This window comes from Talpa europaea, assembly GCF_964194135.1.
Source record: "Talpa europaea genome assembly, chromosome: X".
NCBI classification, from domain to species: domain Eukaryota; kingdom Metazoa; phylum Chordata; class Mammalia; order Eulipotyphla; family Talpidae; genus Talpa; species Talpa europaea.
Genome location: NC_140081.1, coordinates 67,109,574 through 67,132,592, shown reverse-complemented (window position 1 = coordinate 67,132,592; position 23,019 = coordinate 67,109,574). Strand labels below are relative to the sequence as shown.

The 23,019-nt window shown below is 42.2% G+C and overlaps 1 protein-coding gene across 2 annotated transcripts; it reads right to left on the bottom strand.

The window, feature by feature from the left end:
- Positions 1-658: 658 nt before the first annotated feature.
- Positions 659-19,252, bottom strand: ATG4A (autophagy related 4A cysteine peptidase; the record flags this gene model as incomplete). Of its 2 annotated transcripts, XM_084258315.1 has the most annotated exons (12): positions 19,144-19,252; positions 16,411-16,482; positions 14,170-14,268; positions 11,654-11,755; positions 11,396-11,468; positions 8,697-8,776; positions 8,256-8,431; positions 8,056-8,134; positions 3,994-4,136; positions 2,830-2,886; positions 1,256-1,364; positions 659-729 (listed from the first exon to the last, which is right to left on the bottom strand). In XM_084258315.1, exons 3-12 carry the CDS (start codon positions 14,228-14,230, stop codon positions 659-661), a joined length of 951 nt encoding a protein of 316 aa, XP_084114441.1. In that variant the 5' UTR covers positions 14,231-14,268; positions 16,411-16,482; positions 19,144-19,252. The 2 variants fall into 2 exon arrangements, with proteins under 2 accessions (XP_084114441.1, XP_084114442.1); XM_084258316.1 differs by lacking the exon at positions 16,411-16,482 and having other exon boundaries at positions 3,994-4,139.
- Between the last annotated feature and the right edge of the window lie 3,767 nt (positions 19,253-23,019).

The window sequence follows — 23,019 nt, the reverse complement described above, 5'->3', positions numbered from 1 at the left end:
AAGTGATTATGATTCGATTTAAGCACAGGGTGATATCTGAGAAAAGCATCAATAAGGATGGGGACAGTGACCCATCAAATAGTAGTAAGATTCCTCCAAATAGGAAGGAGATCACCAAGTGCACATTTGATGTAATATCTTTGACAAACTTTTTGATATAAATTATAATTATTTAGGCTACATATTCAAATAATTTAACAAGAATGGTTTTCCCTGATGCAATCACTTTATTATTAGAGCAAGAGAACAGACTGCTTTTTAGTGTTTAGCCCAAAAGAGGTCACACCTGACAGGGTGAAGAAGCACAGGGTAACCATCTTTCATCTGCTGGTGCTTGAACAAGGTGGGAAGTTGTCCGTTGTCCAGATGTCCACTGTCTGGTTTCAGTAGCTGGAGACTTGCTGTGGCCAGCTTGGGAAGCAAAGGTTGACTCCTAATCTTTCTGCTCCTAGCCTCCATGATTGTTCTGCTTCTTTCTGGGGAAGAGTTGTTTCTTTCTTTTTCTCTGATAAATGGTGATTGGCTCAGATATGATTAGTATCAAGTTTGTATGCTGTTGCATATCAGGCACTTGCTGACTAGAAAAATTTTATGTAATGAGTTCATGTTCTTCTGGTGCCAGATGGAAGACAGATCTCTAAGTTGAATACCCACTATTCTATACACTCAGAATCTCAAAATCTTCCTCCAGGTCAAGCTCCTCTAATTGTTCAGTAGAGTCAATGAATTCTATCAGAATACAGAAATGAGAAAAAAGACATGCTTGACACTTAGATTGAAGCAGTTGCTTTGCTAAAGAAAAGTTTGTGTGGAGGAGATCTGGACTTAGGTCTATTAGCAAATGATACAAATTCTCTATAAGAATCAAACTAACTGAATATGTTAACTTAGTCCTAATTACTATGAGGAGGCTGAGGCTCAGCTAGAACTTTCAGGCTGAACTTTAGAATTACTCATGGCCTCTGCTTTGTTAATCTGAAATAACCAGACTAACCAGACCATGAAAAATAGTTCTAGTCATTTTGATTTTGCATTGAACTTTTGCAATGCGTTCATTTCCTTCTATTAGCATTCTTTGAAACAGTTGAGTTCATCAAATGATTAAAATAATAGGTAATATCATTCCCTTGACCAGCCCAACCCACTAGAAAATGTTACATTCCATGGAACACATGAGCCTCAGTCACCTCTGTCTCACAAAATAATTGCTACATGTGGGTCTGCTGGCTGAGAGTCACCCCGAATGATAGCTTACCTGCCCCAGTGGTCGTCACTTCTGGCTTCGCTGGAGGAACAAAGGGAGGCCAGTGCGATGGATGTTTCTGAACTAATTCAAACATCCTTAAATTCTCCTTTAGAATTTCCTGAGGAGACACAGAAACCATTGTAAACACTACAAGTCACTACATTTCTGTATTATTGGCAATCTATGACCCCAAATCCTAAAAGAATAGACTAGTTATTGAGAGGTGAAATCAAAACCTAGCAAATACACCCATCCTCGAATTGACCCATCTGAAGATCCAGCACTTTTCAATTCCACATGCAGTTGGTCAGGAAGACAGGACATTGGAAGGAGCGACTACTGGAAGGCCAGTACTCATTCCCCACGCTCCGTCATGAGGCTCATGTTACATGCCAGCTGTATGGGTCCAACTCACTTTTAGGGGTGAGATCTTCCTTAAGTGTTGGCCAAAGAAATGTTGGTCAATCATATTGAATCTGACCCAAGGGACTATTTAGTACATATTAGCGTAGCTTCGGTTTTAGTTCATCACTAGGGTGTATGTCCTCATTTAAATGGCTTAGTCATATCAGGAAAATTTCACTCTAATTTGAAATGTTATTTCCACACAGTTTTGCTACATTCTGAAATGCATGCAATTTCACTTTAGAAAATACATTTCCATTATGTCATAGCTAATTATAAACCGCGTCTTCAGATTCAGCTAGGGACATTAGTGTTAATCATTTGTTGACTTGTGAAGAAAAATCTTCCCTCCTTCCACTTACAAAAGGTTCTGGACACCTATCTCTCCAATCCCTTTGTTTTGCAGACAGAACTCATGTCTCCTGATACCCCATCCAGAGCTCTTTAAACTACTCCCTATGGTTTCCCTTCATTCTTGCAACAAGCATGGCTCAATGTCTTCCACATATTTGGCATATGTTAGAAGCCGAGGAGGAGGGAGGCAGATACAAAGATTGGTGGTCCAGCAAGATAATAAATAGCCTTTTATACAAGATACCAAAAAGAACAATTTGTTTCAGTATTTGCACAGAATTTTGCAATTTGTATTTAAGTGGTGGCATGCACCTATGTTTTATATGACTATGACAATTAATAGAAAGGCAGGCAGATTAAAATATGATGGAATATATTAAGCTGTAAGCAGAAGACAAAATAGAGAAGTCATTTAGTTTCTTCAATCATAGTTTAGTTGCTTCAACCATAATTTAGTTTCTTCGACCATCTGAGTGTTATGAACAGAATATGGATGCAGAGGGAGAATTTAGGTTGAATTACATGAAATTGTCACTTTTACATTAAAATGGTAGAATATTAGTTGAACATTTCCTATGACTTGTAGGCTTAAAGAGATGGAATATTAAGTAGCTAAAAATACTTACTTGACATACTAAGCATATTTCAAACAAAAGTTCTTTGGTCCTCCCCAAAGTTATGTACAATTTTCCACATCTTAGTTTCTTTCTCTTGCAATAATTTCATATCAGGCTAGGTTTATGAAATTATGAAAAACAATCTTAATAATTAACCATACTGAATAACTTTTATTTTTTAAGACTGAGAAAAACATACATCTTTACCTTTTGAACAAGGCTACACCAGCTATCAAAGTCTTTCTCTTCTTTGCAGAAAAATCCCTTGGGGTAAAAGGGGAAAGAAGGAAAAGAACACAAATTAGAACTGGTCAGGGGACACTGAGGCAGGCTTTTGTACTGTAGACCTCTCTTTGGATGCATCTCCCAGTAAGCAGGAAGGCTGCTTACTGTCCCTCCCTATCCCTCTCCCCACATACTGGAGACATTCAATGCATAAGCATAAACATTCATAATGAATACTCAAGTCATTGGTGATATTTATACAGCTACTGCGATGAGAAGCTGTATACCTGAAATCTATATAGTGTTGTGAATCAATATTACCTCAATTAAAAAAAAAAGACTAGCCAATTAAGCCAGCAAACAAAAGCCACATGGAAATATTTGGGTAGAGGAAATATTTAATAAAATGGCTTTGACCTTAAGGAAATTAGCCATTAGAATAAAGACAATCATTAGCTTCCTTCCTCCTCTACCAGCCTTAAGTAATGAAAGAATGGTCCAAAACAAGAGGAGGAATGTCAGCCCTGGGTCACTGATACCTTGACAGTTGGGTTAAAGTGGAAGAGAGAATACAGACAGGCCTCAGAACCCCTGGCTACTTCACAGGCAGTGAACTCAGCATGTGCAGACAGCAGTCACACTTCAGAGGAAAACCTCATTTCCGGGATTGTGTGCCCAGACGAATGGGCACGGTCCACCCAGTGCGTCTCATCCCCTTCTCCCTCCCTAGCTATGTCCCACTTATTCCTTCTCCCTAGATGGCAGTAATTAGAGGGCAAGACGGAAAGGGGGGAAGGCTGGTTACACTTACGCTAATGTGTATAGACTGCTTACATTACGCCAGGCACTGTGCTAAGCGCCTTACACACAGTGTACCTCATACAACCCTACAAGGAAGGAACTATTGCTTTGCTCATTTTATGGATGAGAAGACCGAGATTCAGAAAGGTGAAGAGATTCCTCCTAAGGCCATAGCCAGTAAGCAGCAGGGTGTAGATTCTAACTCAAGCAGTCTGGCTTCAGTGTCCGGTCCTTCCCCACTATGCTACACTGCCACCCTAGCTAGCGATCTGGGCAATGCGCAGGGAACTGCTCTGTACCATGGTACAGCATATCTCTTGGCTCAACCAAGCTTCAGAGACTCACCAGTGCCACAGAAGGATCCAAGTGCAGGATATTCATTCGCTGTGGGGATTGCAGGCAATGGAAAGTCTGGTCGTCAACCATTCCATTCTCTTCAGTGTCAACGAAGGTCTGGGTTGTGTGAGGGTCCAAGAAAATGAGTTCATCTCCTGTTTTGAATGACACACGTTTACCCTTCGAAGAACTACTGGCCCCAGCCCCACCGCTGTCCTTGGGAGGAGGCGCTCTGGTTTTCCTAACCCTCCCTTGGTGACGATGAGAATGAGATGACAGAAAGCCCGAAGCAGGGCGCGCATGCTTAAAGGCAGCCACCCACACCCAAACCCAGTCATTCGATGAGAAGATTTGCCCTAGCATTTACATCTCCTCAGAGTTCAGGTCCAAAAACAAAAAGTGACAGTTTTGGGGAAAGGTGAGAATGAGAGACCACAGATGACATGGCAGGCTCTGTGAGCAGCAGTAGCAAAGAGGTGGGAAGTAGAAGCACCAGGCTGTGAGTTCAGGTGCCATTAGGGAGCTTCCTGCATCTTTCAACATTGGAAAGCATCTTGCTCCAGACCACTGGTTCTCAGACCTATGGCCAGAGAGCATTAACTGGGAAAGGAAAAGGCCTCTGTCTTTGAAAGAAATGGAAATGCTGATCTGCTATCAATGACATACCAAGTTGCTGACTTCCAGTCTTGATTAGCCAGCAAGTTAGTCATTGCCAGCAAGTTAGTAATTTTGCCAGTAAGTTAGTTATTTTCCTGTCAGAAAATACTGCCTTGCTCACATTAAATCAGCACAGACAGACCTCCCTGGCAAAATTCACTTTTAGATGATCACCCTTGACAAATGGAAGAATAGCATGCTTCATTAAATTGAAAAAATCTAGCTCAATAATGACCTGGGAGGAATTGGGGGATAATAGAGTCTGTACTGCAATCTGTTATTCAGAGCACTAGACTCCCTCTTTTGCTCATCAGTGGCACACTGAGTAGGTAAGAGTACCTAACGGGCCCCCCCAACCTCACTGTCCAGGCCTGAGGACTATGCGGGCCTCTGTGTTCTAGATGGGGTCAGGCAACCAGGGAAAGATATTCATGCAGCAGGAGGATGGGACAGAGAGGGAGGCCTGGAAGGCCCTCACGGGAATGGCGTCCAGAATTGTGTTGGGCACAGCTGATGGCAAAGAATGTATTTCTGATATTTGATGAAAAGCTTCACTTATCTCTCAAAGATGAAGCATAAAACACTGATCTCACTTTCCGTCTTAATTTTTTTGTTTTTAAGCTGGGGTCACTGGGCCCAGTGACCTCACAGAGCATTATAAGACCCAGAAGATTTCACCTCTGTAAAATGCTTAAAATACAATACAAATACAAGGTGGTCATAGCAGTATCTTGCTTATACTCAAAAAGCATTTCCCTATAAACATATGTTTAAGAGTATATGGAGATAAAAAAAACTCAAATAACAATGAAGAGCAACAACCAGGATGTATAGAAGAAAGCCAACCTAAGCTCACAGATGGTAAGAGGAAAAAAGGACGCACAAGAAAATAGAAAGTCACAGCAGTGTGTTCTCTCTGATCCTGGCCTTTTTCTATGGGTAGGATGGGATGTGGGGTGTGTGTATGTGTGTGGGTGTGGGTGTGGGGGGGTGTGTGCTGTAGTAGTAGTAGTAGTAGCAGCAGCAGTAGTAGTAGTAGAAGAAGAAGAACTGTGCAGGCTTCCCATTTCTGAGGGTGCTTAAAAGAGATATAGCAAAAGATGTAAAATGTCCTAGAAACACTGTAGGAACTAAACCAAGATCCCTAATGAGGCCCAAGGAGAAGAGGCAGGCTGCTCAAGCACCTGCAGAAACAGGGTTCAAGCTACAGGCCTCCAGGTGGCAACATCTAGTGCAGGGACAAACATCTCCTCTAAGCAAGTAAGATCTGATAGCCAGTCTTCCCCTGGCCATGGTCTCCCACACTGAGAGTTTCCCCCAGTTTCCTAGTGGGTAAGAAGACCCTCAGAAAACATTTGTGGGATGAAGAGATAGCCAAAATGGGATGGGATCCTGGCCTCATAGAGGATGTTGTAATTATACCTATGTGTGTGTGTGTATATATATATGTGTGTGTGTGTGTGTGTGTGTGTGTGTATACATATATATATATATATATATATATATATATATATGGAGAGAGAGAGAGAATATGAAAAAGAGAGAACTTTGTAGAATACCTGGTATAAGACACCTGTTAGAAAACACTAGTTCTCTGTCATTTTCATCTGTTCCTCATTCAGACATTCGACCAGTCTGGATCCCTCAACCTCATATAGGAAATGAGACAGAAAAGTGGAATTGGGGGGACTTTAGGCCCTCAAGTGAAGGTTGAACAAAGGGTTTATGGAAGTTAATTGCCAAATGGGTGTTATACGAACCTCCGTCTTAGGAACTAAGGCTTGCCCACACCACTTGAATGAACAGGCAAACTCCACAGTAGTCACCCCGACCCAGTGGCTTCAGGAAATAGGGGGGCTACATCAGCTTGCTGAATTCCTTCTGATAATTCGGGATAAGAGAGGCCAGGGAGCCCAGGGATCACATGCACCATTCACTGAGGCTCCTCCAAAATTATTTTCCATCCCTTTTCAACCTTGTACTCAAGTCAAAACAATCGTGTTTTGCAACATTTTTGTTCACGGGAACCAAACCTTAGAAACAGAAGATATCTAAATCTATATAACTCCAAATACTGGGTTTTGTACTTTTGATAAAAGCCTCCCTGGTTTCCTGATTTTCCATCAAGCTGTAGTTCTTACGATAGACCAATAGATGGCAGTATTAGAGAGCACCCAGCAACTGTGAGGAAAGAAAGAGTTGGCAGAGGAAAGAGGTGCTGGGGTCAGGCAGGACGGAGCCACATTTTTCTGAGCATGTACTACAAGCCTGGCTCTCTGCTGTGTGATGTACTGTGATGACAACTTGGTGAATCAGGTGTTGTCCCTGTTTTCCATCTAAGGAACCCAAGACTAAAAGAGTTGGTACTCCTCCGGCAGTCACACAGCTAGCAGATACGTCTGCTTCCACCCCACCCCACCTTCCCAAATCTCTGGGGGAGGGCAACTGCGTTCATCTCACCCTGTCCCCTGCACACCCTTCATGCTCTTCCCCCTATCTGCTCTGCCTCTTCCCTGCCTACTTAAGGCTCTCCTTGGCAATCTAAGCTCATAACTTCCTTGAGGCCCAGTTTTTGACCACTCCACTCCTATGAAAGATGTCCTGTACCATATTGCCCTAGCGGCATCACTCCCTTAGCTGGGTTTTCAGCATGGTGTACTCAAAGCATGGTGTGTTGTACCAGTAGCATCAGTCCCTCCCCAGACCAGCTGAACCTGCATCTTAATAGGCTCTCAAGGTGTGTGTACACAATCAAGTTTAAGAAGCATTAGGTTAGCTCACATTGTATGCTAAGGGCCTTAAATGTCTCTGGTCACAGCTCGTGCACAGGGTGGCAGGGTTTCCACCCTCGGCAGGGAAGGCCGGACTGCTTGTTAGGATCCACATTAGGAGGTTAATGGTTGGAAGGCTTAGCCCCACTATCAGAAAAGGGATACCCCTGTCTTTGCTCCCTCTAGTTTCCACCCAGTCATGGCTCAGAACAATGATCCAGCAGGCCCAGATGTGTGGGTGTAGAAAGCCACAGAATGTGCCTCGCTTGAATGCCCGAGTCCCAATAAAGGGGGATCAGCAAGGTCAGGGGAGTGAAAACTCGCTGTCCTGGGCTCCACAGGAAAGAGAGAGATGTGCTGAAGCAATGCTGTGACCCTGGTAGTCCAGCAGGAAAACAGCCATGGAACTATCTTATCAAGGGACAAGGAAGTGGAGGCCTTGAAAGAGACTCTGCTCTCCAGCAGGTACACAGAAGTGTCACTCTCCATAGATCAGGTCAGAGACAGAGGGAGCGGACCAGAGACCACAGCATCTCCAGGCCAGACAAGGGCCCTTAACTGGAACTGCCTGATCTCCCGTGCAAACCTTCTGCCCACCCTCCCCTAGCCCACCATGACTTACTTGTGAGTCCTCTTTTCTTACCTAAGAATCCTATGAAATAATAGGCGTTATTTGGTTTTCCTCCTAATGCCCCTAAAGACTGTGGCATCTTAAAACACTCCTAGAGGGAAAGAGAATGCAAGATTCTCAACTCACTTGTGGACTGCTGCTCACGGATCTCCGTGCTCACATGGTGGTGTGATGGGCAGGCGGCAATGGGCTGGGGAAAAGGTGCAACTTACTTTGAATGCATCGACATAGACAGGATTGATTTGGTTTATGCCCAGGCGAAGGGGCACAATGAGCAGCAGGGGTTTCCAGGTTAGGCAGCCCTTACTCCGGCTCAAAGCATTCAGAGAGTCAGCGGGGCTCTCGCTGGCTGGATCGGCATTCAAGGAAAGGACATGGCACATTTTTTCTAGAAAGAGAAGACAAGAGAGCTGGTTAAATTAGGGGTATCTAGCCCTAGGGGATAATCCAAGAGTAAAACTAAGAAAGACCTCACATGACACCCTCTTCTTGAAGGGCCTTCCCCTCCCCTACCAGGGCCCAGTTCATGGCATGCCTGCAGGAAGCCCAGGTCACTCCTCTCTTTTTCTCTCCACCCCTCCCCACAGCTTTCTGAATGGTGAGGAAGGACCTCATCACCCATCAACCAGGAGGTAAACAGGCCAGAGACTCACTGATATCTTCAATGACCACTGTGTTATCCATTGAAACATAAACAGCCAAGGAATTCCATTCATCAAATAAAGCAAGTTTTCTGCAAAACAACATACAATGAAGTCATAGTTGGGGAAGAGGGAACTATCAGCAAGAAGAGCTACAGTATATGCCTAGTGTTCCTGAAGTCACCAGACACTGAGTCAGAGAAGCAGGGGCTCTGGTCAGCTCTGACTCCTTTGACTGAGCTCTGGAACATTCTGTGTCCAGGGACCTTGAGAATGCACAATCACCGTTTCTAAACTTTGAGAAGAAGGCCGTGCCGTGCAAAATGAAAAAATCTATCTCATAAAAATGCTACTCCTACTGAGTGAAACAGAAAAGTTACCAACACATCTGCTCCCAGGAGATTTGCTTTTTCTTTTCTTTTCTTTTTTTAAAGATATACTTATTTATTTATTTATGTATAGAAGATCTGGGGTGTTTGTCAGAGGTGTGGGGGAGGTGGCAATGAGAGGATTCACCAGAGACAAAGTGAGGAGTGGAACACGTGGATTTACTGAAATACACTGCTAAGGGGAACAGTGGGTGAGACGGGAGAGTTCTGCTGTGCACATATGTGCCATATGTGGCCAGGGATCGAACTCAGGCCGTGGTGGTGATACCCCTGTGACTTAACCCCTAGGCCACCAGAGAGGCCCCATGTTTTTTATTTCTTAAAGGAAAAACATTCTGACTTACTGTTCTTTTTGAAAAAGGAAATTATCATTAATATTTAATATATATACATACATGTGCATGATCATATATACATATAGATGTACACACACACACATACACACACACGCACACACACACACAGAGAGAGAGAAGCATTGACAATATAGAGCATAAGCCCCAGGAACAGCCCTCCCCATCTGCAGTGAGAATGCTATTCAGGACACTTGGGCTGCAGATAGCCTGGGTGCAGGGCCTTACTGGTTAATAGTTGAAGAGAGAGCACACTGAATTGCATGACTTCAGCAGAGATAAGAAAGAAAGCCCTCTTAAAAGAGAGATTACCTGAGGTTAAGTAAAGTCCCATGCCTATTTGTCCCTTATCTTCTCCTCTTACCAGTTTGCAAGAAGACATATTTAAACCAGCTCCTTCTGGGATTCCTTTGTAAAGCCTAGTCTCACTGAATAAAAGAATAAGCACTCTCTCCCAAACCACAGTAGCTCCCAGGAAGAGGTTAACTATCATTATATTTTCATTTCATTCATTTTAATGCATTATCTTTCCCCAAAATAATAGTAATGACATCACTATCATGATCAACTGTTGTTATTGATAATAATCATGATGCATCAGAACATACTTTAATTCGTTAGAATGTATTCTTCCATTTGTTGTTGGGAACCTCAACATTTACAAGAAAGAAGCATGTGCTGAAAGATGTCATTTAAAAACCACTTCAAACTGGGTTTGGGATGGGGCACAACTATTCTAATCGTCCACATTTTCAACTCTGGGTTCCTGCAACAGTTCCCAAGACCACCAGATCCTCACTCAGCAGAGTCAGAGATGTCCCAAAAGGGACTACAGTCAAAGGCAAGCAAGTGGTCTCAATGAGGTTGCACTGTCAGCACAAGCAATAAAGCCAAGATATTTTCTGGGTTCCCAAGAAATTCAGACTATCCCATCGTAAGCGTATTTCAAAACTTTCTGGTTCTCTGAAGACTGTCTGAGCATTGAATCAGTGGCCCATCTGTCCTTTGCAAGGAGCAGGTCCCATCATCGTGACCCAGAGGGCCCTGGAATTGAAGCACATGACACCAAAGGAGCCACATGGTTTCAATTTTCTGGTGCCTGAAGCCAGCCCCATTATGACTGCCATTTTCATTCATTCATCAAATATTTATTGAGCACTTATGCATACCAGGATGCTTTATGTGCTATCATTACAGTAGTGAACAAGACAAAGATGATCACTATCCTGGAAATTTCACTCAGTGATAGGTGGTCAGGAAGGAGAGTGACAACAGGGGAGGTGACCTGCAGGTATAGGTGCTAATGCCACTCATCCCATTCACTTCCAAAACATTAGTTCTGGCCTCCCCACCTCACCTTTTGTTGTGGGAGGTGAATTCAGGATAACTGCAAAAATACAATGATGGGGTAGCATGCATCTGCAAAGACGGGACAAACTGATTTCAAGATTCTCTTGGGGTTTTCTTCTCCAACATGGTGAGTTCCTTGAAGCAAGGACTGTGTACATCCAGCACTTAGCACAGTAGAGGTACCCAGTAAATATTGAATGAATGACTGAATGAATGCATGGATGAATGAATGAATGATTTTAATACTATATAGGGTGGAGTCTATGTCATGCCTAGGCTGACTCTACCTCCCCCTCTTAGTATGAACTTTTGGACTTCAAAGCGACCTCAGGCTCAGGCTGCTGGCTGCTGGCATGTGAGCACCAATCTGCAGTGGAAAATATGAAATCAGTCCTGAGACGCCTCTGCATATTCTGGCTACCAGTAACTCCAATTCTGATATACCAAGACAGATATCCCCATAGATTACACATTTCAAAGAACTGTCTGAGAAAAATGGCAGATATTTTGGTGGCCTAATAGGATGGCAAGAGCAGTTAAGTTATGGGAGGTTGGGTCAGTGGTGAAGGGAGGCATAAGAGACAGAAGAATTAGGTCAATGCCAGATTCTTTTACTTACTTTAACACCTGTGCAACTGTATTTGGTCCAAACCATTCGCCAATTGATTTCCCTTCTCCTACACCCATTTGTGCTGTTTTTATGTGGAGAAAAAAAATAAACACATTAGCAAAAGGTCTTCCAGAACGCCACAAAAATCCTAAATTTTTTTGCATAAATAATTGAGCAGATGGACAACTTCACAGTGCCACATGTAAAGCAGGGGATGACAGGAGCAAGCATAGGCATCACCTTTAAATTACTGCTTTGTGACCTTACCCATTTGATGGATAGAGTAGCAACAGTCTTTTCTATCTAAGAAGCACTGTAGGATCCATTGGTATTCTTTGGGTTGTTCTTTTTGCTTCTCCCAGTTCCAGTCTTTTTTAGGGAGAAAAATGAGTTAGAATCATTTTTATAACTGTTTATTACCACTCTGCACTTTTACTTGAACTATGAGGTTAGAAGGAAAATAAAGGAGCTACATCTAGAAGGCAGGAAGGATCAAGTTAGAACATTCCTAAGTATCTTGAATTCTGATGACAAAGACATCTGGACACTGATTATTTTCAAAGCCTCAGTGGGTGTAAAGCAAAAGCAAAACAAGCAGTTGACCAAGGAATTGACTTAGTCCAAGGGCTGGGGCTGGATAAATATTATACAAAAAAAGAGTGTGACAAAACCCTTTCTGGCCAGCTATTCAGTGAACAGGTCACCACAAAATCCGGCAGGATCTCCATGTATCACCCAGACGCCATAGTGTCTCATCTCCATACAGACAGAGGTGGCTTTTGTCCTTATGTATCAGCAGCACAGCCAACAGCTTCATGGAGGGAAGTGCTATTCTGACACACAATGTTTCACCAGGGAATACACACAATTCACAACTAAGGAAGCTTTCAAAAATTGGCATACTCCCCTTTTTACACAACCTTCAAAAAGCCCACACTGAGTTTTAGAAAAACAAATAGCTTTGCTATTGCTATCAGGTGTTCAAAGTCTCCTTATGATCAAAACCAAAATATTTACATTTTTAGGAATTCCTTATCTGTGTCTTAAGCACAGCCCCCCAAGCCTGACCCCAATCACACAGAGGCTACTTATCGCTTACTGAGAACAACTGTAAAATCCTCCATAATCTCCTCCCACTCCCTCAGCTCTTGGAACCCTGTCTAATGGGACTGATTTCTGAGGCTAACTTTGCTTCCAAGCCATAAATATCTCTCCTGAGGTTTTGGAGAGAGCTTGGATTCACAACTGAAATATACTTGAAGCCAAAGGCCATTATCTCCAGAGTCTTCAGTTCTCTTTGCGTCTAGAATTTCTGAAACCCAAGTTTTAAACTTCGTATCCAGCATAGCAGCATAGTTCTTCAGAAAGTGAACTGCATCCAACTTTTTTTTTAAGCTACTAAACCATCCAAGTCTGGGGAAATTCTGATTAGTCGGCTGCTAAGTATCATAAATTTTTACTGACGACAGTGATAAGTGCACACTCTACCTCAGTTATAAAATAACTGAATAGGAAACATGCCAACATACTTCTTTACAAAATGACACCTTCTAATTCATCTTAGCTACAGGGTCTATCTCTAAATTCTTCCTGTTGCTTGCATTTATACTAAAATAATCTAGATTGCTGACTGTGGGTTTTTTTTTTTTTTTTCCAGTTTGCTTTCCACAACATTCACTTCCAGAATAATCATCTTGAAGTGTTTTGCAAATGAGAATGTTAAACAGTAAAACAGATCTTCACTAAGAAGTATGTGTACCACTGGACAAGAAGTCAGAAGATCTGTATTCCCTTCCTAAATTGATGCTTTAGATCTGTTTCTTCCCAGGCAAGTCACCTCAATTTCTGAAGCTCAGTTTCCTCATCTACAAGACTGAAACTACTACTACTACCCAGGGGAAGCAGGCATAGATAGGATATCCTAAAATCTGAAAGGAAGGCATTTATCCCTGAAACTCCCCAGGCCCTTCCCCAATCTTCTTTGATAACTGTAGTAGGATCTGTGAGATGGGACGGGGTGGAAGGGGGGTGGGGAGCAACAGTTCATTCACTGTAAGTCTCAGGGAGCAGTAGCCAATGAATTCAGCAGTCCAGCCTCACCATAGGTGTCCTTTCACTCTCATTCCCATGTCAAAGTGGACTTTCACCCAAGTGCCTAAACTGGCCTCCAGCCAAGGTCAACCTACAGATACCCACAAGGGAGCACACACATGTCTTTAGGAAGCAAGATTCAAGAGTTCCAGCAACAATTACCAGAAGGTTCTTAATGCATCAGTCTCCCAAGGAAGCTAATTTAAGGATTCCTTCATCATCTAATGGACATCATTAGTGGACTCAAACCAAAATAGCGCCAACTCCCTCATTAGACATTTCCTTTAGGTCACTTACATCCTTCACCAGGCAGATATTTCAAATGAGGTCAAGAAACAGACTTAACCACCACACCCTTCTTCCTGCTCCCTTTGTTATCTGACTTGCTTAAGGACTCACTCGAACAATGGCAAAGATGGAAACTCTAAATGGCACACCTGCCTCAATGTTCAGTTCTATCCCAAGAAAATAATTCTCTGACTTGATGAGTCACAAGGAAATGCTGGCTGTTTTTTTTCTCATGAGAGGCTTTGTTGGCTTGTCAGCCTAACACTTGAAGTTGCAGAGAGCACTTTAAGACCTGTAGCTTTGTTAGTGAGTGCCCCTAAAGCTCGGCATCAATGCTAAACCCAACAGCATTAAGTGTTATTGCAGAGGTCTCTGAGGCAATTTAGAGAACAAATTCAACTCACCCCTTCCCAAGTGTCTGCAGATAAGGGCTTGAGCCAGCATCATCTGTCCACAGCGTAGCATACATCCCCAGCCAGCATCTGACGAAGGGCCCGTTCCCCCTGTTGGAAACATGGATGGATTGAATATATAAGTTCCTTAAATTGCCCTCTCTCGAAACACCAGCATATCTGTGAATCACATAAGACAAGATGACACATGTATAATGAAAAAAGAGGCAAGAGGTATAGCCAGATATCACACAGGGTCTGAATATAGGGTGGAACTTGCAAAAATAATGCTGTTACCCAGAATGCTGTGTTACCCAAAATGAGTTACCCAAAATCAATCAGACAGCCTTCTATGGCCAAAGACAAAACAAAAATGTGAACAAAAACCTGATGCCTTCTGCTTGGAGACTGTCTTGGTTTGCATGCAGTTTTGGTGGATGACTGCCATGTATGACTACTAACACTTAGTTCATGCCATGTCATCCTCTGCCTGACCAAACTTGGCTTTACACAGCTCACTTCTTTGGGAAGGCAGCCTTACCTTAGCTAAGGAATAAATGCTACCAAAGGTAATCATCAAAATGAACAAAGGGATCCAGAAAACTTACACTTCCAAATACATACCACAAAGACCGAAACAGCAAGGACAATGTCAAATAGAAGAAAGAGTCCCAGATTAGGTATTAGAAGACCTAGCTATGTTACCTAATCCAAGTCCCATTTGTAGACTGGGGATCATAGGACATACCCTGCCTCCTATCAGGGGGTATGCTAATAATTAAATGAGAGAGCATCTTTGAATGTGTTCTACAACCTACTGAGGATGATATAAATATTTGGTGTCATGAGTATGATTACAATGTAAAATACTATTAATAAGTTAGAAATGTACCATATCTTTAAAAGGCACAAAACCAGTTAATACATGAAATAGGATAACAGGTTCCATTTTAAGAACACTTGAGGTAATGAAAATCCCATGGACATAGCCAGGGTGAGCTCAATATCCTTTTTCAAGGTACCAATGAAATCAGATAACTTGGATGGCAGAGGACACACTCTGCTTTCATTTCTCTCCTTTCCCAACATGGAAATGTAAGAGCATGCTATAAGCATGATCCTGCAAGACTAATGTTAAGGGGCTCATCGGCCTTCTAAGAGAAGGGGGCCATGGTGGCCACACCTTTTCTTTTGTTGTGAGAACTGAAGGAGAGTTACTACGTGAAAATAAGAAGGACTGACCAATTTGCGAGCCAGAAAGGGAGCCCTTGGGCTCTTACTCATGGCGGGATGATAGGTCAGATGGAAAAGATGCAATGAGGCCCACATAAAGAAGAGATCATCTATTGCCAAAACATTCAGAGTTGAATTGCAAAAGTTTTCCAGCCTTACAAAGTTCTCTTCACCCAGAGAAAGTTAACAGTTTAGAACCACTGGGCACTAAAGACTGTCCATTTGTTTGTTTTACTGCTCTAGTATTTTCTGTGGAGAGCAAAACAAACAAACAAAAATCTTCATTTTTTTTGGTACTTATCAGAAAGATTGATTTCACTTCAGTCCCTAGGTCGAATCTCACATCAAAATCAATCAGACAGCCTTCCTTTTTAAGAGAATAGCTTCCACCACTTGAGTTTGGTAATCTTTTCCTACAAGGCCATCCTACTACAAACAATTCATGCAACTTGCAAACATTTTACAAATTTTCTCTAGAGGGAGCCTATTTACTTAGTTTATTGAACTGTCCTTTGTTCCAGACAGCAGCTGGTACTGTAACAGCATAGAATTAGTTCCAAGGAAATCCACTATAATTCATCTCCCAGTGGCAAGTTGCTTTCATTTCACAGGGAAAAAAAAAATCAAAGGAATTATTTTCTTTCCTTCAAGGCGCAATTGTCTTTAATAATCACTTTAATAATCCACAAAGCCGTGGATTGTAATTTAATAGATATTGCCCAAATTAAAAATGTATTTGACATTTTCCTTACTCTTAAAGCAAGCAATACTATCTGGTGTCAAAACACTTGGTGGGGAAAAGGAGCTCGAAAGTATGCAGGCATTACACATTGGCACCACGAAACCATACCTGATGAAGACCTTTAGCAGTGAAACTTTAGATAAAATATGACTTAACTATTCCCCTAAATCAAACTGTTTACCACAGTGAGCTAATAATTCTGAGGTTTCTGTGAAGTCACTGATAACCTCAGGCAAGCTATCTATAAGAAAGCACAGTACAACAAATGATATACCTACCAATTGGTGAAAATTTCCTTCTGTATGTAAACCATAGACGAGTACTTATATCAGACAACAGCTTAGATTTTTCTGTAATTAAATAGGAAATTAAAATTAAATCACCAGATCCCATCTAAAGATAAAAGCCCTTGATTTCTGAGCCAGCAGCAAACATTTTCAAATAACCAGTAAGTGCCGTTGTTATGAGAGTTAGGGAAATTCAGTGGAAACCCAATCTCATTTTAGCCAAAAATCTCAGCATTTCTTCCCACTTATGTTTTTCTTTCTCTTTTTTTTGTTCAGATTTGCTGAGATATAATTCATATGCAAAACTGTTTTAACTTAAGGTACACAGCATGTTGACTTAATATGGCAAAATGATTTCCACCTTGGCATTAGCCAACATCTGCATCGGGTCACATCATTACCATTTTTTTTTATTGTGGCCCCCACACCTATGTTTTGCTGCTTTTTTTTTAAATTGAGGTGACAGTGCATTATAACATTATATAAATTTTAGTTATGCATGACTGAAAATCAGTATGTGTCTACACTACATTAAGTTCACCACTAAAAGCCCAACTCTATCCTTTTACCACACAGTTGACCCTTTTCACCCAATACCAGGTAGCTCCTATCTCCTTTTTACTGAGCTCCATGGTCCTGGCAGGCACGTACACTGGGGTTTTGGCCAACAGCAAGGAATGGGAAAAACAAAGATCCTGAATAACCCGCTAACAAGGCATCGAGCCCCCTGAATAAAGATGGTTGAATCTCTCATCACTACCCAATGTCCATCATCTAAAACTAGGGGTGGATGTGTGTGCCCACACACTTGTGTTTAACTGAAAAGGAGCTGACTCTGCTAAGCAAATTAAGTATATAGGAAGTTTATCAATACCACCTAGTGCAATTGGCATTTGTAATCTAAAGGGATGAGTAATATCACAAATGTTTTTACGTCTCTTTTGAAAACCTGCTTTCCTGTATTTTATGACAAATCAACTACTGTGGCTGCAAGTGTGGCTTCCGTGTTCCCATTTATACTTCTATGTGGTTCTGTCTTTCTTAGTCTTCTCTCTCCCTTCCCCTTCTCAACAACATATACATATTTATATTTTGCATAGGACTAACAGCCATTACAATTTAAAAGAAAAAAAGGAAATTAAATTTTAGCCTGTAGTTTCCATTTTCTCTCCTGCCTTCCCTCGAAACCTATCTGTCTGGGTTTTTCCTCTTCATCATGTCCACAGTGCGTAGCACATTATAGGAAGCAGACGGATAATGATTGAGAGTAAGACTTTTGCCATCATACTCTGCCTGGGTTTGAACCCTGACTCTGCTTCTTACCAACTGTGTGATCTTGTTATTTGACCAGTCTGAATTCCAGATTCCTCATTTGTAAAATGGGAAGAATAGAGTACCTATTTTCTAGAATTGTGAGTATTCAACAAGCTAACACATGGAGAGTGTTTAGATGGGATGGAACACAGTAAGTCTGCAATAAATGTTAGCTGCTAACTTCCTCTCAAATGTTCATACTACTCACTCCTATCTCTAATAATCTCTGTGCCTTCCAGCTTGCCTATATGCTAGAAAAGCTGGGGGACATTGTATGAACATTATAACTATTTCACTTTGAAAGGCATTTCCCAACTTAATGGCATTTCCCATATTCAGATATGACCATGAATATGCCCATGAATATGCCCATGAATATGGACATAACTGGTAACCCGGGATTCCTGTTGTCGTGGAATGCAGAACTAGTAGAGATCATCTCCAGTACCCTCATTTTAAGCACGGGAGAAAAGAGTTAAGATCCAGAAAGAAAATGTGAATGATCTAAGGTAGGTGAAGAATCTGAATATAAAAGGACCTTCATTGCTAGCCCTGGGCTATCTCCACTGATCAGGACTTACCCATCAAAATGATGAAGCCAAACTCAGGAGAAGATAGAAAATGACCAACTTCCTCTCCTGCCTTTTGTTCAGCTTCTTCCAGTCCCTCCCTCCATGCTAGAACCTCTGGACAGGATGGTTGCTCAAACAGATACAAATCTCAGAGTTGCCTGTCTCCAAGCTCAGGATTTATCTGGGTGCTGGGTTGTTAGCACTTTTAGGTAAAAAGGTCTTTCCCAATCTATAAAAATGTGAGGGTAAGAAAGAAAAGTTCAAGTCTCTTTTCCATCTAGCTATAGTGGCTAAAAGTTCTATATGAAATCAGAACAAATTTAGACAGCGCTGCAGTCAGCAAAAGATCTAAAACTACAAGACCTCTTAGTGTCTGATATTGTTTCTGACAGCCATGGGATGTTTAAAGGAACCCTGGGTGGCAGTGACTTTAAGGCAGATAGAAAAGGATGAGAGGAATTAGAAGTAGGTAGTCTAGTCATCAAAGACGAGATACTGGATAATGACATAGGGAGTGGGGCCATGTCTTTTGAAACCCAAGGATTATAGAATTCAGGGGTTCTCCTTTAAAGAAAGGAATAGAAATACTTTTTCAAGTTGTGCAAATACCTACGAGCATGTGAACCCACTGCTCGGGCCTCTCAGGGCCTTGGAAAGAGCACGTGCTAGCGAGGGATGTGAGATTTAAACCCTTTTGGCTACAAGCTAAATCTGCCTAGGAGCAGAATGAACAGTTATGAAAGTAATGTTCTGCCAACCAAAGCAGGAAAACACCTAGGACCTTAATCAGGTACCCACCACATTTCGGTTCTCACAGACCAATGCTACCAAACCTTACCTGTTTTAAGGAGATGTTGTTTTCCCAAGATCCATACCAATTCATCTGTATCTGGAAAATCTTCTAAGTAGTCAGCAAAAATAGTAATCTGGTTTTCATACTTGGATAAAACTGAAAGGAAAGGAAAGTAAGTGAAATATAACATAGGGGGCTTGCGTCTGTGGTATAGTGATTATTACCTTTGTCCTGAAGGTGAAAGTTCATTGGCTCCAATCTAAGGGAAGCAAATTCTTTTCTTTGAGGAACAAAGACACTCACAAGGCCTCAAAACCCTTTAGTAGAGGGATTTCTTCTTGACCACCTCTTTTGACCTTTGCTTTCTCATGGTCCTATTTGGCATCATCCCTGAATAATTATTTGGCGAGTTATTTCAAAACCTTTTTAACCCCTGGGGCCTTTTTTGTAAATAGTCACTTATCTAGATTCTCCTAGGTACCTGCATACCTAACTTCTATCTGTGTCCAGGGAGTGTTGTGTAGTTTCTAGCAGCCAGTGGCTTGGAAGGGACTGTGTCAAGTCTGAGGGATTATATAACTGTGAAAATGTAATATTTGAGCTGGGAGACTGAATGTTTTCATGGTAATTTTATTTGCCATTTTATTCACATATGACTGCAGAGAAGGCTCTTGAGGCTGGTGAGAAATATAACTTGTTCTTAGAATTCACAAATGACTATGGTTATCTTAGATAGAGTAACAGAATAAAATGTCATTAAACTTCATAAGTTCACAGGCCACACTCAGAACTCATGACCAGATAATGTGGGGTGAGTTAGAATTCACTTTTGTACCACTTGTGGAGAAAGGGTCTGCTAAGAGAGTCAAGACCGAGTTAAGAAGGGATCCTATCTCAAAAGTTCTCTTATAAAATTTTCTGAGAGAAATAACCCTGGAGTTAGTAAGTTTCCAAGACAGCCCACAAAAACCCATTTTAACCTGTAACCAGTTATGTTTCACAGTTTATGGTGCTATTTTTGTAAGAAACCATATTTCAAGTTCAAAGCTAAGACACCCAAGATATACCTCCTCCCAGCCCCTTATAGGAAGGGAAGCTCAGTGGGAGTAGGGAACCCTTTTGTGTAGTGACAGGGACTCCCCCAGAGCAGTTCCTATGAACCCTAAGAAAATAACTTCTTGTGTAAATGGCTTTGAGGGCTACGTTTAACTCACTTGTAAGGACAATATTTTTTTTTTCTTTTGGCTTTGTTTTCTAAGATAGGAGTGTGCTGTTTTCTTATAAATACATGTTCCTAAATATAAATGAGTCATACCTGATCACAAAAACAGGTTCACCTGCTCAAAATGCTTAGTTGGAAGTTGAAGTTATATTTGTAGAATTTGAACAAACTGAAATTACAATTTGTTTGAAGTTATTATTTTAGAAATAGCTACCCAAGGATACTGCCTTTCTTGAAACATATTACAGAAGTCCAGTCTTTCAGGGATTTAAGTAGCCTCTCTCCTCAAGATGTTTTAATCATTAAGGTTACACTCTCAGAAGTATTTCAAATCTAAAGAAGTTAGAAATGAGACAGTCTGTCATTCCCCAGTGAAAACTCATCACTGCTGAATCCGCGCAGGAGACTGTGCTATCTTGGGTTTTCTGCCTCTGGCCTTAGCCCCTGGCCCATGGCCAGGAAATACCAGGCTAAAAATGATCACTCAGGTCAGGCCATCCCCGGAGGGTGGTGGGCCGAGGTGGCACAAATCACACTGTGTACCTTCCCACCTTATGCGCTATCCCTCACGAGCAGGAGAAATCAGGTTAAAACGAATATCCAGTGCCACCTAGACAGAGAAAGTCAGAAATAAATAGCTTGAGTCTGAGAAAGAGGTAGCCTCTCTGCCATTGTCCTGGTAGGGATGAGGAAGGGTGATATTAGATGCATGTACAGCATGTATGTGTATAAGCCGTGGGTCCTTTTTTTAGTACTGGCCGGAAAAGAAATCATTTCTCTATTGCCAACCCTGTCCATGAGTCATTGCCCAGTGATCCAGTCAAATTAGCACAACCCCTTAAAACCTGTGAGAAGCACGCTGCTTCATTTAGGATGAGTCTGACCAAAAAGGTAGCCAAATAATTTTCTGTTGTTCTTTAGCCCCTCTCAGGATAGCAAGAAGGTCATTACTGCCTCTATTCTTCCTGATTCTCCTCTTAGAAGACAGACTTCCAGAATGCAGTGCATCAAGTCATAACCGGTCCCAAGCTATACATGGATGAAAAAATTAAAGCCAGAACAGACGAGATTAGCAGAAGGAGCAATAACATGGGGTGCTCACACACATGGTATGGGGGGGGGGGAGAAAGTGGAGGAGGCTGGAGAGTTAAGACTGTTGTGAAACCAGGACCTCAGAGAACCGGGAAACAAATGGTTAAGAAAGTTCTGCGGTCTCAACACACTGAGAAGCAAAGAGTTAATACTACTAATTACTAACTCTCAGCAGGATAAGAATACTTGATTTACTGAAAGCAATACTCTTTGAAAACTGGCCCCTAGATCAGGGCTGCTAGAGGTCTGATGTGATTTACTCAAGGACAATAACCTCTGGCTAAGCTGTCTCCATTTGATTTACTCAAAGGCAGCAATGTATAACTAAAAACTATCTTATTTTGATAACCAGGTTCCAATCACCCCTATCCGGTTTGAACAGCCCACAGGGCCATAAAGAACCTGGAACATGTGCAGTTTATTCCCTTGTGAACTGAAATTCATGCCAACCTCATTAGGTGGACAATTCTCTAGCTTACTAAAATCTCCCCCTAGGGGAAGAGAGTTGAGCCTCCACTTTCTCAGGAAGCATGAACTACCTTCAAGCATGAGTGGATGACCGGCACCACCCAGCACCTCCACTATTCAATCATCAAAGACTCCTTTGCCTCACTTTTTTTTAAAGATTTATTTATTTATTCGTACAAGAAATGGGGTACAGCCAGAGGCATGGGAGGGTGAGAGGATTCACCAGAGACAGAGCGGGGAGCAGAACAGGCAGACTGACTACTGACTGAAATACACTGCTGAGGGGAGAAGCGGGTGAGACAGGAGAGGTCTGCTGCACCATGTGGCACCCTCGCCGGCTGGCCGGGATCGAACCAGTGCTGCAGAGGCTGCAGACAGCTTCACAGCGCTGTGCTGCACTCAACTGCCTGCGCCACCAGGGGAGGCTCTTTTTTGTCTCACTTTTGCCCTCCCTTAAGGGCCTTTTCTTTTTCTTTTTTTTTTTTTTAAATAGAGGCATGTTTTTATTTATTTGTTTGTTTGCTTTGTTTATACATGCACTGGGTACAGTCAGAAGCGCTGGAGGGTGAGAGAATTCACCAGAGCCAGAGCGGGGAGCAGAGCAGGCAGAAGGACCGAAGTACACTGCTGAGGGGAGCAGCGGGCGGCAGGAGAGGTCTGCTGCGCCATGCGGGACCCTCCTCCGGTGGGCGGGGAGCAGCTGGGTATCGAACCGGACCCGCAGAGGCCGCGGGCTGCTTCGCAACCCAGTGCTCAACCGCTGTGCCACCGGGGAGGCTTTAAGGGCCTTTTCAAGCCCTTTTTAAGGAGGCAGTCTGCACTGGTACTTGGGGTACTTCCAAGGATGAACCCCTTAAATTGGGTAACAAGAATAGGTCTTCCACAAGGAGAACTCAAGAGATTAACAAGTAATCTGGGACATGGTTGGGGTACAGAAGTGAAATTGATTTCCAACAGAATCACTTCTAACAGAAATCCTTTTTTACAAAATATTTTCGTAAACTACTTACTTTTGTTTTGCCTTTAAAAATTAACAAACCAGACATCAGTCACATATGAGCTCCCTGCACTTTCATCCTATTGAAAGAGAAAGGTACCATACAGGCAGAACTATAAACACTGCAGCTTGATAGACCAAG